Raw genomic sequence first — 16,839 nt, 5'->3', positions numbered from 1 at the left:
TTGTTTTAGAAATCAGACAGACTTGACCTTGATCCCCTTTGTTAATGCATTTTTCTGTTTTAGATTTGAGAGAAGCATACCAACAGATAAAGAAAAAGTAAAAATTGACTCAATAAAAGGTCTATGAAACAAGTTCAACATCAAACTTAGCCAGCATCCTCAGACAGAAAAGGCACTGCTGGCTTTTTTTCTTCTTTTTTTTTTTTACACAACATATTGGTGTTACATGTGGTAGTTTGGTACCTGTCCCGTCATTGTTTATTATCTTTAATGCACCTGCAGTTGTGGCACTCACGATTTTGTTGTATGAGCCTCTGTGCAATGACAATAAAGGTTTATCTTATCTTTTATTGGTATTTTCCCCAGTTGGAAATTGATTGATTAACTTTATTATCCCTTAAGGAAAAATGTTTTAAAAACAAGCAAGTTGATAAGCCTTTGTGGACGAGTTAAATCAGGTGACACTACCAAGCTGTTCCTGAGTCAGACAGGTCTTTGAAGAAAGTATTATCCCAGTTTGTTGTTGTTATTTATGATAGTTAATTAATTCAATAGACAGATGTAACAAAAAAAAACAGTAAACAAATGCTAAATTTAGTATATTGTAGCAGTATATTTAGACACCTTGGAGACACACTCATTCACTGAATTCTTGGTAGAGTTTCTCCAGTTTGTGTTTACATTTTACAGTGTGACATCATCGCTTTGTCGTTTTGTGTATTTTGTTCCTTTTGAAATCAGCAGACTGGCAGGAGGAAAAAACACTGCATGCATGCAACAAACTTCAGAAACCTAACACACTCAAGTGTTCTGTTTATTTTGGCAGCTCCTTTCGAGACACTGAAGAAGTTTTTTCTTGAGTGAAAAAAGATGAGTTATTTACCAATTCCTGATGAGCCGAGGAAGAGGAATACGAGAGGATGCTCTTCGTCATACCAACCATTCTCCTTTCTCCTGATGGCTACAGAGTGCAGAAACAGATAGAGGGAGAAAGAAAAGGAGGACTATTTATTAGTAATCTGCATTTGTTGACTTTGCTTTTGCACTAAGTATTCTGAGTTTCACCAGACTGAATCGAGTTGACCTGAGGGCGACGGGTATCCCAGAAACTATGATAAAAGAGCGAGAGAGCAGGGATGAGAAAAGGGTCAAGACATTTGGTGGAGAGAAAGAAAGAAAAAAAAAAGACAGAAGAGAGAAAACAGAAAAAGAGAGCAAGATGAGAGACCTCCAGAAAGCTACCCACGCTGCCTCTCTTCCCCCCTCAGTCAGTGGGGCCATTAGCCAGCAGTAATTGTGTTAGCCTCCCTGGCGCGGCCATGGCGAAATCAGTTTAGCATGGATCGCAGCCTCACACACACACACAGAAACACACACAGACACACACGCATGCTTAAAGAGGAGTGCCTACCCAACCCTGCAATCACCCCAGCAACTACACTCACACACATACACAAAGACAAGATGATGAGGTGGATCGGAGGGGAGTAAAGAGTGTATTTGGCCCGTGGTTTCAGCCACTCAACGAAGAAGCAGACACTAGCACAAACTCATCCAAATCTGAAGCTGTTGAGAGGCCGGGGCCAAAACCAGAGCCATAGACGAGCAGGTTTTTTGCCAAATGGGATCAAAGCAAGTTGGTGGCACGATAGCTTATTGGTTGCCTTGAGCAAAAAGGCACTGGGTTTGAGTCCACTGGCAGGCTGGAGCCCTAATATGTGGGGTTCCGGCTGTTTTCCAGTGTTCTGTATCCAAAATACATTCATTTTAGACTAATTGGACACGCTAAATTACTCATAGGTATGAATGTGATTGTCTGTCTTTGTGTTAGTCTTGAGATAGACTGGCAATCTGTTCACAGTGTCACAGTGTACCCCACCTTTAGGAGCTGAGTCTTCAGCCCCCAAATCAATTTGTGGATCTATCCTGATTGTGTCATTCAGGGAAGTTGGCATTTAAATCTTTATAAAGCTGACACAAAAATGACCACAGTCATCCATATGGGGTGTGGGAGTCCGCAGGGTCCTGTGTAACAATACATTTGTAGCTTTTCTTCATTTTTAGATAATGCACAACGGACGTTACCTCTCATCTTGTTGCTTGAGGTTAATCAGAGTTAGTATCTTATTATTTTCCCACATAAACCTGTATCAGCTTCACTGTAGACAAAACATAAATGCTTTGTGTTTTTTTGTCTTTAGAGATTTGAAATAATCAACTGAATGATGCCATCAGCCTCTCCTATCAAACCAATGTTAATTTTAAACAAAAAAATAAACACTAGGGGCCCCTGGATAGCACATTTGGTAGAGCGGGCGTCCATATATAGAGGCAGCGACTGCGGGTTTGACTCCGACCTGCCGCCCTTTCTGCATGTCGTTCCCCGTCTCTCTCTCCCCTTTCATGTCTTCTGCTATCAAAATAAAGGCTGAAAGTGCCCCCCCCCCACAAAAAAAAAATCTTAATAAACACTAGGGGCTAGAAAAAATGATGAATATAGTATGGTTATTTTAAAAATATAAGTTTATTGCAATTTTTTGTGTTCAGTGTTCCTCAGGCCAACTTTTCTTAGCTGAATTGCCTCAAAACATGCAACCATGCACACTAGAGAAAGAAGGACGTATGGATGTTAAGATTCAAGGAGGGAGTCTGCCTGTGGCTTCTACTTACCAACATTACCTCTGGATTCTAAATTAAAACAGTTAACACATACAGTAGGTCCTGCACATCTTTCACATCATGAATCCTGATCTGTTTGAATCTGACAAGTGAGAACACAACCTTGTAAAAGCCTCGACTTAAAAACACTGGTGAAGGTTTGGCAGGCTGGTCAATTAATTTTATTTATTCTTCTCAACTTGTTTCCTTTAAAAATTCTGGCCAATTGTCCCCAAAGATGCACAGGTCCTCAGCATAAATAACTCCAGTTAGCAACACTGTACAAGCTTAAATAGTGCATCTGAGAGGTGTCAATTTCTTTTAAGTTATCGAGTACAGCCAGAATCTGATAAGTGGCAGGAGAACACCTTAGCGAAGTTGCTCAAAAGAACACAAAGGAACCAAAACAGTCAAAGAGGGTTCAACAACAGCTACAGTATGTATCCTGTCAAGGCATCTTTTACACAGACGATGAGACCTTTCCTGCTCACTTATTGTGATCCAGGAGGCTCTGTGTGTGTGATACAGTGAAGCTGAAATACTTCACGACAGCCAGCAGATCTAAGTGTTAAACCAGCTACTAATGGCTGATAATCATAGAGAACAGATGCTCGGCAGGAAAAAAGGAGAGGCAGATTGAGGGAGGTAAAGAGATGACATGGTAGAGAGGGAAGTAGCAGGAGGAGGGAAGATAAGGGGAGGAAAGAGGAGTAGGGATGTAGAAGGAGATAAAGAGGGAAAAGAGAGAGGAGTGATGGAGATAAGGAGACAGAGAAACCAACGAGTGTGTCAGAGATGGACACAGAGATGAATAGTGACAAGAGGGGCTCCAAAGCTCCGTCTTCTTTATCAATGGCTGTGTGAATGACAGTGTAACCTTCTGTGTGTTTGTGTGTTTTAGCTGATTGAGACCGACTTTGACAGAAGGGCACATTGACATTTCTCAGAGGACCCTGACGACAACAAGGAAAGGAAAGAGACACAAAACAAAAAAGCTCTCTCTCTCTCTCTCTCTCTCTCTCACACACAGACACACAGACACACAGACACACAGACACACAGACACACAGACACACACACACACACACACACACACACACACACACACACACACACACACACACACACACACACACACACAACAGTGTGTTGGGCAGGTCTGGTTGGCTCTAACATGATTACAGAGGGATGATTCTCCTCAATAACTCTTAGCCCTGAGAGCTAAACCTGGATCAATCTAACCTCCTTCCTGTGTGTGTGTGTGTGTGTGTGTGTGTGTGTGTGTGTGTGTGTGTGTTTTGTTTGTGAGAGTGAATGTATCTTGCTGCAGGCCAGCTGTTTGTCACAAGGAGTTCAGGGGGAAACTGCCGTTTTGGAGACATGACAAAACACCAAATGGTCTGCATCAATCAATGATGATAAATGTAAAATTGATAATCAACAGTAATTTATCAATAAGCCAAAACAAAATTTGGCTGTTTCCTGCTTCTCAAATTTAAGGATTTGCTTTTTCTCCGATTTCTGGAATTGTAAAATGAACATTTTCTCACTCAAATTACTCACGATATACAGTAAAATATATTATTGCATGTGCAGCTCCCTCTTCTCTTTTTATCTGTCCATCCCTTTCTCATTGGTTGAATCCTTATCTCCAGTATATCCGTTCTGTTCTTTCCTGGGCCATCTCCTCATCTCTAAATCCCTACTTCCCCTCTCTAACTCTGTCACAGTTTGGCTAATTCCTGCTCGGCTCATCTGTGATAAAACTTACAAAATAGCACACACCCCAACAAGTATAAATGCACAGCAGATAACGTGTGTTTTTGTAAATAACTTTGCAATATCTTTGCCTCTTTTAGGCATCCCACATGTTCTCTTGCTCGCTTTCAGAGAGAGTGTGTGTGTGTGTATGTGTGTGTGTGTGTGTGTGTGTGTGTGTGTGTGTGTGTGTGTGTGGGGGGGGGGTAATACTTCTCAGAAATCAATAGGATGTTCCTTTATCAATGTGGCGACGTCTTCTATGGCTTTCAGCACAATTTGCCATGATAACAACAATCATCTATCACCTTGCCAAAAAAACTACAAATCCCACGATTCCCTTTTCCTTGAATGACTCCCAGCAGAACCTACTATACGCTGACACTTAACGCAACTATTGCTCAAATAGCATCACTGTTTGTATTTTGTTTTGTGAACATCTATAGTTTGTATTTTCATTGTTTCCTTATATTTATGTATAGTTTTTTTATGAATTCAATCCAACTTGTTCTCCTCTTGGTTATAAACTCTGTAGTATTTGCTCTCACGGAAACATCACAGATTATAATATCCACTTCTAGCTTTGGGAGTGAGTTGATTATTTTCACAAATCTGCCCGAGATCATAAAAATAACACATCCTCGCTGCAGAACCCTTTCTGAACACACACACACACACACACACACACACACACACACACACACACACACACACACACACACACACTCATCTGTGGATCAATACATGGCCTCCATGGATGCCTGGTGTAATATCAGCTCTTTACTGTCTGCTGTGTTATTGTGCTCTAACTCATCCTCCCTCCTCTTCTCTATGCATTACACTCGCTCTCTTTGTCTTTCTGTCATTTGCTACAAGCTTTCTGGTTTTCAGACACTTCTCTGCTATCTCCTCCCATCAGCGTTTCTCTCCTTTTTGTCTACCCTTTTCCTCCCTTTGTTTTACCCCCGTCTCATGTGTTTTTCTCTTCCTGTCTTCATCACTTTGCCTGTCCATCCCTGATCCGTGTGTTTCGAGGAAGGGAGAGCTAGACGGCATAACATGAAAGAGTGATGATGGAAAGATGCAGAAGGTGGAGGCCACAAAATGGAAGTAGGAACGGACAGAAGGGAAGTAGGAACGGACAGAAGGGTGGAGGAGAAAGAGTGGATGTGATGAAGATCAAGGGGGTAAAGCGAGAGAGAGAGAGAGATGGAGGGATATACTGGAGAGAAAAAGGAAGAGAGACAGAGAGGGGGAGGTGGGGGTCTGTAGTATGTCTCCTCTCTCTGTAATCGTGTTAACTGGCGGCTCCAAGCCTGGCCTCTTCAGCTGTCACACACACAAACACACGCACATGCACACAGCACCTGTGTATGCCTGACAGACAGCTCATTCATCACAATTAACCAATTACAGCCTCCGCCGGTCTGTCTGAACCCGCCTACTGCGGGAGGGAAGGGAGGACAGCAAGAGAGAGGAAAAGGAGGGACAAAACAGAAACATAAAAAGAAAAAAAAAAGCAATGTGGAAACAAGACTGTGGCTTGGAAGCATGTATTTATGTGCACTTGTATTTTTGTGGTGAATGTCATTGTGTTTAGCTGCATATATCATGTTTTGTGTGTGTGTGTGTGTGTGTGTGTGTTTACCTGAGGCCACAGTATTGATGGCCCCCTCCTGTCCGATGATATGCTCCTTCAGCCTCCTCTCCAGGGGGAACCGCCGCCTCTCCTCCGCCTCCCGCCGAGCCTGCGCCTCCTGGAACTAGATGGAGGTAAAGAAGACGAACATACAGAAATCATATGAGACAGTCACTGAATCGAGGAAGTGAAAGAAGACTTATAAGAAAGTCAACTCTCCAGGGGAAAACCATGAGGACATTGCAGAGTTCGCCAGTCTGCCCCTAATCACTCCTCTTTCTTAATCATGTTTTCTTCTTTCCCACCCTTGCTTCGGCGCTCATCCCCGCTACAAAGACACTGAAACAAGAAAAAAGTGAGTGGCCAAATACGCCGTGACAGTAAAGCTGTTTCTCCCCCTTTTTCCTATTAAAGGGTTGTGTTGTTTTTCAGTCTCTTTACTACTCCCTTCACTCCTTCCCTCCTTTCTCTGACACACATTTTCTGCTGATTTGATCTCTTTTCCCACCTATTTTATCTTCCTCTACCCAAGTTTTTTTCTTTCCCTTCATTTTTACATATCCCACCCCCTTCAGTTTCTTTCTTTCTCGTAGCCACCCCATGACTCATTCATCCTTCCCTCTTTGTCTTCTCAGACTCCAGGTTTTCACCCTGCAGAGGAGGCAGGCTCTTTATTCTCTCTCTCCATCTTGCTTAGATCTGGTCTGCTGTCAAACTGGTAGATAAATAAGGGTAACTCAAGCTTTACTTAAGAAAACAGCTGACCCCACCTCTACTAATATACACCTGCGAAATACCAAGAGAGTCCCTGCAGTCAGCTGATTCCATAGCATCGTTCAGTTAAAGCTTAACCAAGCCTCAAGATCACCATCAGTTCCAAATTGAAATCACATTTTAACAATTGGAAAAATACTATCCAATTGTATCCAAAAAACTATCCAAGAAAATATTATGAGAAGAACTGATTTTGTTTTTTGATTAAATCTTCTTATAAAATTATATTATTATATCAAGAATATTATACAATACCTGACAGTATTTTAAGTGTATGTATGTAATGCCCTTATATGTGCACAAAGTGCCAAATTAAATCTCCATGTTAGTTCATCTGACCAAAGAGATTTGAAAAAAAAGTATTTTGGACACGACTGTTGGTGCTTTCAGAAAATATTTAAACGATATCTTAAGACAACTTCATGTTTGTGTGTTGAATTCCAGGTGATCTCTAGTTCAATATAATATCTGTAGAAACAATATAATCCTACTTTACTCTTCATGTTTTGACCCCAGTTAACCTCAACCAGCGTTCACAACTCTAATACTCAATATCACCTGTCACTCAGTCAGCAGACCTCCCGAGGAGTGTGTGTCTGTGTGCATGAAGGCAAGTAAATGACACAGATGTCGGCTGTGTCAATAGTCCTTCAGTCATTCAGACACAGGCCACAGGAAACGACTACAGCAGCAAAAACATTTATGTGCACGGATATTGTTTTAATTGCTTGCATACATTCTGCACAGCTTGGACGGAAGAACAAAATGAGAGTTTGTGCCTGTGTGAGTGTGTCATACCTTGCCCTCAAACTCCTGCAGTATTGTGCTCACTTCTCCCTCCTTAGCATAGGCCCGTGCTGTGTGTCCCAAACCATTGGTCTGCAGGGGGTTGGCACCTGTATGCAAGCATGCAACACACACACACACACACACACACACACACACACACACACACACACACACACACACACACACACACACACACACACACACACACACACACACACACACACACACACACACACACACACACACACACACACACACAGAGAGAGAGAAAAAAATCCAATTATTTGTAGCTGCTCTTAAAATCTTGGAAACAGAACAAAATGTTTTTTCCTATTTTTTGCTGTAAGTAATACAACACACACACATGCCCTCAACAAGAGGGTCAAAACGTCGATGGAGGGAGGGTTAGAGCTGACTTGGGTTCAGAGGTCACTGAGACTAACGGCAGTGAAGCAGGAAGACGATGCAATCACCCTGTAGGGGGTTTCATATCTGCAACGGGTGCCAATAACACATGCTTTGACCCCAACACCCTGGACTATTATAAGATCTATACACACTGCAGGTTGGGGGCCATTGAGGCACACAAGCACACACTTCACACAGCAAGAGGGGTCAAACGGAAGAAACATTTTGTTAGACGGATCTTTAAGGGGTCGGAGTACAAAGGAGGGAGAACCATAATGTCACAAGTGTGCGTGTGAAGTGTGCCAGGACTTGTCAGTAAAGGTGGTTAGCAGCGCCTTCTGCCCTGACCTGTGCCACCAAACTCAACCCAGAGTCACCAACACAACACGCGCCTCCACATGAACAAGGGAATGTTTCCATCGTATAAAGACTCAGGTATGTTGTCAGAACTAGTATGTAGTATAAAAATGTCAAACACAACTCCTGTATAATACAGGCAACAAACACTTAACATTATGCTCTGAATTCATAAAAGGTGAGTATTGTTTCAGTAGGTTCAGTGCTTTGTCCAAAGTGATGAACATGATGCAGCACTCCTTATTTGTGGATTTCTCTGGACTTGGTCAGACCTTATTGGCACCATTCGAAATTCAAATGGGTTTTGAAACAATCTTTGTTGTTTCGGTCTGAGGCCTTAATATAATTTAAGGATCTTTTCACACCAGAAAGTCCAAACCAAGGTTTCCGTTTTTTTGTTGCATTGCATCCGGTTAGTTTTGGGTTTCACATTGCATTTATAGGAGTGAGCTAAGGAACTATACAAGACATACATACGTCCTCTCACCATCACCTACTTGCAGTTGATTGGTTTGCAGACATCGCTCTCCTCTCCGTCCTCTCTCATCCTCTCGGAAATAATTGTCAGAATTTTTGTGAGTTTTTCTACCTGACTCTTTTGAAAGTCATTGGACCAAATGTCATTTAAACATTTACTTTCCTTCTCCACTTATGTGCTACTGCATCTCATTTATTTTTTTTGCATTGTTTTTCCTTTTTCCGGTTATGCCAGAACTTCTGGTCACACTAGAAACAAACCACAACCAGTGTTCAGTTTGATCTAGCCACCTCTTTATCAATGAACCATGTTTGGTCCCGACCGTGGTCCAGGGGAGGTTTCACACTGTAAACAAGGCTTCATGGTTAGGTTTCCCTTCTGACAGACATCCTATTCTTTGTTTACAGCCAGGGACTACAGATTAAAGTCCTGACCAAGGTGTGTAGGTGTGAAAGGGCGCAAAGACACTACGGACACTCTAGCGGAAGCATTGGAAAAACATGAAGTGACATAACACATGTCACTTTAACAAGTAGTGGGCTGGCAATGCTTTGAAATCTCTGTCATGAGAATATATAGTGGATATAAAAAGTCTACACACCCCTGTTAAAATGCCAGGTTTTTGTGATAAAAAGTTAGACAAAGATAAATCATGTCAGAACTCTTTCCACTTTTAACGTGACCTATAATGTGAACAATTCAATTGAAAAACAAACTGAAATCTTCGAGGTTGAAAAAGACAAAAGAAAAACCTTACAATAACCTGGTTGCATAAGTGTGCACAGCTGTATTCAGAATTAACCAATCACATTCCAACTCATGTTAAATAGTCCTTACACACCTGCCATCATTTAAAGTGACTCTGATTAATCACAAATAAAGTTCAGCTGTTTTCCAATAGATTTTCCTGACATTTTCTTAGTTAGTTCTTAGTTAGTAGTTAGAGGGATCTCATTGTTGAAAGATATCAGTCAGGAGCAGTGTACAAAAGAATTTCCAAAGCATTAAATGTAAAATGGAACACAGTGAAGACAGTCATCATCAAGTGAAGAAAATATGGCACAACGGAACACCCCTCCAAAATTGATGAAAAGACAACAAGAAAACTGCTCAGGGACGCTTCCAAGAGACCTACAGCAACATTAAAGGAGCTGCAAGAATTTCTGGCAAGTACTGGCTGTGTGCTACATGTGACAACAATCTCCCGTATTCTTCATATGAATGGGCTTTGGGGTAGGGTGGCAAGACGGAAGCCTTTTCTTACAAAGAAAAACATCCAAGCCCGGCTGAAGTTTGCAACAACAAACATCAAGTCTCCCAGAAGCATGTGGGAAAATGTGTTCTGGTCTGATTCCAAGGTTGAACTTTTTGACCATAATTCCAAAAGATATGTTTAGCGCAAAAGAACCTCATACCCACAGTGAAGCATCAAGCTTTGGGGCTATTTTTCTTCAGCTGGAACTGGGGCCTTAGGGTGAAGGGAATTATAAACAGTTCCAAATACCAGGCAATTTTGGCACAAAACCTTCTGGCTTCCGTTAGAAAGATAAAGAAGATATTAAGGTCTCCACTGTTCCTTTTCAGCTGAGAGTAGATATTTGTACAAAATCTGAAAGTTATGTACAAAACCCCATTAGTGACCACTGTAGTGAATGTACAGGATGTTGAATGGTGCATTGAAAACCAGATAACTTGTCTGCAGTTTCTTAAATGAAGACTGAAAGTTTGACTGAAAATTAAAATTTGAGCTGGCCAAATCTCATCCACTTTCACCGTTCACCTTTCAGAATGATGACCCAAAGGACACATCCAAATCCACAAAAGCATGGCTTCACCAAAAGAAGATGAAGGTTTTAGAATGGCCCAGCCAGAGCCCAGTCCTGAATCCAATTTAACATCTGTGGGCTGATTTTAAGAGGGCTGTGCACAGGGAATGTCATCGCAATTTGACAGATTTGGAGCACTTTTGCAAAGAAGAATGGGCAAATATTGCCAAGTCAAGATGTGCCATGCTAATGAACTTCTACTCTGAGTGCTGTAATAAAATCAAAGGGGCTTCAACAAAGTATTAGTGTGCACATTTATGCAACCAGGCTATTGTAAGTTTTTATTTTCCCCCTCAAAGATTTTAGTTTGTTTTTCAATTAAATTATTCACATTATAGGTCACATTAAAGGTGGAAAGAGTTCTGACATGATTTATCTTTGTCTCATTTTTTTTTTACATACACAAAAACCTGTGTAACCTGTATGTTAACTTTTTATATCAACTGTAAGATGATTAAAATCACTGACAGATTGTGACAATATAAAGATATATTAAATGTGGGTCTTTTGAGAGTATATTAAGGTCTCCACTGTTCCTTTTCAGCTGATGAGAGCAGATATTTGAACAAAATCTGAAAATTATGCACAAAACCCCATTAGTGACCACTGTACTGAATGTACAAGATGTTGAATGGTGCATTGAAAAACAGATAACTTGTCTGGTAATTTTCTGGGTGGGATACAGAACATGTGTAATTCTTACTGGTGTTGGTTGTTCCTATTGCTCTGAGCTCCGACCTGCAGAGACTAATAATCATTGTGATGATTATCGATAAACCCCTAAATTTTGTGACCTCCTAACAAAGCTATTGATCCCTACAACAATACAACACTAACCCCACCCCAAAACATGAGGGAGGAAAGCAATAAAGTATTCACATGCACACACACACACACACATCTACACACACAACATAATAAATAGCATCATTTAGGGCTTTAATATCAGGCCAACCCTCTGGGCCATAGCACTTTATAACATGATCAACATTAACGACACTCACAGCAGACACACACACACAGAGGATCCCTTCATTAGGAGTGCTTTAGTTATGCCTATTAGGAGTCCCCTCCTCTTTCCTATTTCCTCCTCCCTCTCTTTCACTGCAGCTGGTGGGAAAGAGCCCCTGCTGGTCTTTGTGCGTGTGTGTGTCCTTGTATCTGTATTGTGTGTGCCTGTGAGCATGTGTGACTCTTCTGGGCTCCTACCACCTATGGAGCCGTCCATTACTGAGTGCCTGTGGCCACGGGCCTGATGTGGAGCCTGGGGAGAGGCTAGAGAGCCTCCGCAGGTAGGGTGAGGGACTGTGGGGCGAGGAGAGGCCCGAGGGTGGGCCCGGAGACTGTGATGGATGGAGATGTGAGTCGAGGGCCAACTAAGGCCAAAAGAGCAAAACCCACGGCTGGTAGCGTAACATGGACGCACACAAACACAAGGGAAATAACAAAGCATAGGATACACACAACTCCATCCACGCACTTTGTGCACATACATGAAGGGAAGATGTTGGACAATCAGTAGACACACACATACACAACTCCAAATCCACACAATGTCCTGAAGCTGTGGCAGTTTATGAGATTTTTTGTGACGATGTAAAAAGAGATGGATTGGCTACAAAGAGGAAATAGATTAAAGAAAAATACGGTACAAACAACACAAGCGTTGTCGAAAATAATCAAATGCATTAAAAACTTCTATGAAAGTCTTTAATTACGTGGCTATTTACACAGAATCACACATGTACATGGACAGCAATGTGTTGGTGTTTGAGAGTGTGTGACGTCATGATTGTTATTGGCCGTGATGGTGGCGCCAAACCGGCAACAACCCAGTCGGGCGAGCAAAAACCCACTCTGTCTTTAATCAGATTGACTTAAAACATATGTTTCTTCTTTGTGAAATTTCTTACTGTTTTAATTCAAAAATGCATCTGCAGAACATTTGATCGAGTTAGACAAAGTGATTTGTTTAAGCGTACAGAGTGCTTACTGACGCATGGGTGAGACGGGAGAGACAGGCAGACAGAGATTTGGATGCACCATCCATCATAAACATAAACAAGACATTAATACTAGACCTGTGTGTGTGTGTGTGTGTGTGTGTGTGTGTGTGTGTGGGAATGGTGGATTGGGTGTCTGATCCAAAAAATGAAAAAATTATATTTAGATTAAAAACGTATCAGCCTAAAGAGCAACAACTACAAATGTCCCCCAATGTTAAGATTCAAAAAGATATCTAAAGGATAAAAGCATGCATGAATATATGAATATTTTAAATTAAAGAAATGGAGACTGGAGTGCAAAAGCACACACATTCACTCACAAAGACATATATACACACACATATATATATATATATATATATACACACACACACACACACACTCACAAAAGACACATGCATCCTGTGATTGTGGATCTACCCCAAGGGCATGTTCTGTGGAGAGGTCACAGTTCAACTAGGCCTAGCTTGTTTAAGAGCTGCACGCCAGAAGACTGAGGGGGATATTCTGCCCTGAGGCTCTATGAGAAAGAGAGAGAGAGTGTGTGTGTGTGTGTGTGTGTGTGTGTGTGTGTGTGTGTGTGTGTGTGTGTGTGTGTGTGTGTGTGTGTGTGTGTGTGTGTGTGTCGGTGGAGCTGAGTCAACGACAGGTGCGAGTGTAATGGAGGTGAATGGAGAGGGGGTATGAACAAGTGATCAATTTCAAATGAGCTTTGTAATACTGTTTATATTACTCGGGGGTGGAAGCGTTAAGATGATGATACATGGAAAGCTTTTTAAAGCTGATGGAGACAATACTGCCTTCAGCTCCGAGGGCAAAATGAGAAAAATTTAGTTTGGATAGCAAAGATTAAGGGGAAAGGAGCCTAGCATGTGTCGTGATAAAACGGGTACGCTTGAATTAGTCATTTGTTTCCCTAAATTAATAAATCGCACCCCAGAATAAGTCTTTATTGGACTATAATTAACAATAGAAACAATCTTATCCTATGCAAGCAGGGTTTAGAAAACACAAACTTGTGTATATCCATGTGTCTCTGTATGCAAAATCAAAATCATTCTATATTAACCCAAGAGGTCATTGTGTCAGAGAAATACTAATAGAGAAGTGTTTTTCACAGATATTCAAAATGCTACAAAATCTGTTCAGCAAGAAATGTTTAGGACCTTGATTTTAAAGATTTTTTTAAAGTAACTGTCAATTAATTGTCAAATATTGAGCATTATCCAGCCTAACAACACATCCATATATTCTGTTAAACACCTGGGACGTTTCCTTACCAGTGGACAATAAAATTGAGTTTTAGTTCAGGTGACAGTTGCATTTTTTGCAGTTTTCCCTCATAGGGGCCGGACTTGGTTTCAAATTCAAGAACAATAATTCCTTCAGTTCCAGTAGGGCCTTCGCCGCTTCGGCGCTCGGGCCCTAAGGATCCTACTTTCATACCTCGGCTAAATATTTAGGTTGGAAAAAAGAGGCGATTTTTGGTCTTAATGTTAGAGAATACACTCATACCACCATGATATACAACTGCAGACTATGTTTAGATATCTAAACCCTAAGAGGTCCCTCATGGACCCTGAAGTGGGATTAGGAATGGTTGGGTGGGCTGTAACATACCAGCCTCCAGCAGCATGCGGACAGTGCGTGGATCATCAGCCAGTGTGGCGTAGTGAAGTGCTGTGCAACCACGGAAGCCAGCCCGGCTGCTGAGCCTGCTGCTGAATTCATCCTCTCTGGACACGAGAACTGTAGGGAGGGACAGAGAGCAATACATGGAGAGATGAGAATGATTAGAAACAAAAGACTGCTTTTTCTTTTGCAAAACACGCACTAGTTGGCAGAACAAAAGACAGACAAAATACCTTCTGGGAACATTTGTAAGATGTTTTACTGAATTTCCGATTCGAGAATGAATTTAGGCTCAACGTGGATTTGACAAAACACGCTAGTTCCCCAAAGATGGAAATAGTGTAGGCACAACTCCAATATGAGATGCAACCAGTGAACTTTGTGGAGCTGAGAAGATGAGTATGATGAATTAACGAACATCTTAAACTGGACATGTTTGAGCCTTTAATAACTTTCTTTAATCTATTCACAGTCAATGGTGAGGCTCCAGAAAGTGTGACAATGATAACACTGCAGACTACAAAATTGTCTTTCCTGTTTCTAGATTTGAAAGAGTTGTTCATTTTCACAGATTTAAGCTCAACTGCTTGACATGATAGGAATAATGCGAGTTGTGTTTTAGGGTCTCCTTTGCTCGGCTCCTTATTAATAATAGAGATAGTCTATCATTCTCTCCTTACTTCTCTTTTTCATAAGTAGCCTCATCTCGTGCCACTCCTCCATCATCCATTTTTATTTTTTCCACCTCCTTCCTCTCCTCCTCAGTATGCATCAATTCATTTCATCACTTGCACCCACTTTCTCTATCCAAATAACTTTGTCTCATCCGTTTCCTGACTTCCTCGCCTCTCCCTCCCTTATCATCCCACCCATTTCCTTCAATCCCTCCCTCCCTCTATAAATCTTTTTCCTTCTCCTCCATTTTTAACCTCTCCTTCCTTCCCTTCATCCATCGTTTCTTCTTACATACCTCCGTTATCCCCCCTTACTTCACTGCCTTCCTCCTATGATTTTTACTTCCTTCATCAGTCTTTCCCTTCCTCCATCCATCCATCCCACTCTTTTTCTCCATCTCTCCGACAGTTTCTTTCTGCAGTGTGTGTGTGTGTGTGTGTGTGTGTGAGAGAGAGAGGGAGAGACAGGGCGGGATAATCATAGCTAACCCAATAAAGCGTCGCACAGGCCCCCCTAGCCCATCCATCAGCTTGCGTCTGGGAAACGCTTCCCCGCGCTACGCCGGCCCCACGTGGACCTAAACCTGACAGCCATATAAATGTCTGCAATATACATATCCCATATAAATATGTCTGCAGAACCCAAACACACAGACTGGGGGGGGATATTGTCTTTGTGTGTGTGCAGCTCAGAAGACATACAAATAAAACACACACTACTTGTCACAGAACATACAGCATAAATAATACGGAAGAAATTAAACATGTACATAAATGCAAATCTTTATGCAAACTATAATATTTGGTTTACCATTTTGGATTCATATATGTAATATAGCAACAACACACAAACAAACAGTAGCAAAATGGTTGGTTTTTTCTCTTTCACCTTCCAGTGAGTGGATGCCTTTCTCCCGTGAGGTGTCGTAAACGTTGTTGAAGTGATCTCCGCTGTTTGGGTCGGCACCAGCTTCTAACAGAACCCTCACCACACTGGAAAACACAGACACGCATTTAAATATGTGTAATAATCCTGCCTAGAATTTGTGTTCAATAAATGCACAAGTGCACACAAACCAAGCCTTTCCACAGTAATTAGTCTGTTTTTACAGCCAACACTGCTTAAAGATGTAATCACTATGAATAAAAGTCTTCTATCACACAATATGTACATTTACATTTGTTAAATCAACATATATCATGATATAGCATTTTTGTCTGCGGATTTAATTAAGAAATGGTTCAGAGATGAAGTTTTAGAAAGTATCTCGTTTTTGGTTAATCCAGTGGATTAAAAACAAAAGTTCTTCATCACATTTATGCAAAAATATTTTAAATCCAATATTGTGATAAAGCAGCTTTCTCATTTAAAACAGTGCCTGCCCACAACGGCCTCATACAACCAAAGATATTAAAGGGATAGCTACCTCCGTTTAACCATCTCGCAGTGTCTTGTCAAATTGCCAAATCTAATTAAGCCATACTATTTTCTAAAAACACAGGCAAGCATGTGTCACAGCACCTAAATATGTAGTCAGGTTACAGGAAGTAGACTGATAGACTTCATGTCATCAAACACAACCTTGACCCTTAAACAAAGTTCCTACCATCCTCAAAGCTTGAAAAACAGCCCGATGTATGCAGATATAAATATCTAGTTCCTCAATTAACCACGACCCTTCCACCTGATTTACTTCCATCTTCAGTCTGTTCCATTATGGTGGATACACTTCAATTGCTGCATCTCCTCCTTCTCTCCTTCACTACTCATTGGTCTGCTTTGTAACATGTACATATGTGTACATTGAAGGGGCAAGGGTCGGGCCTGTTTCCGGCGCTG

General features: G+C 41.4%; 1 protein-coding gene across 1 annotated transcript in view; it reads right to left on the bottom strand.

The window, feature by feature from the left end:
* LOC116681751 (caseinolytic peptidase B protein homolog) overlaps nt 1-16,839 on the bottom strand; it is a gene marked incomplete at its 5' end in the record, with an annotated part of 30,832 nt that overhangs the window by 3,566 nt on the left and 10,427 nt on the right. The window contains 5 exon segments of the mRNA XM_032509674.1: nt 884-961; nt 6,065-6,179; nt 7,628-7,725; nt 14,314-14,442; nt 15,889-15,992. Coding sequence (XP_032365565.1) covers nt 884-961; nt 6,065-6,179; nt 7,628-7,725; nt 14,314-14,442; nt 15,889-15,992 — 524 coding nt within the window.

Source organism: Etheostoma spectabile, chromosome 3, assembly GCF_008692095.1.
Source record: "Etheostoma spectabile isolate EspeVRDwgs_2016 chromosome 3, UIUC_Espe_1.0, whole genome shotgun sequence".
NCBI lineage: Eukaryota > Metazoa > Chordata > Actinopteri > Perciformes > Percidae > Etheostoma > Etheostoma spectabile.
Note: the sequence above shows the minus strand (reverse complement) of the source record. Positions and strands in the feature narration are given on the sequence as shown.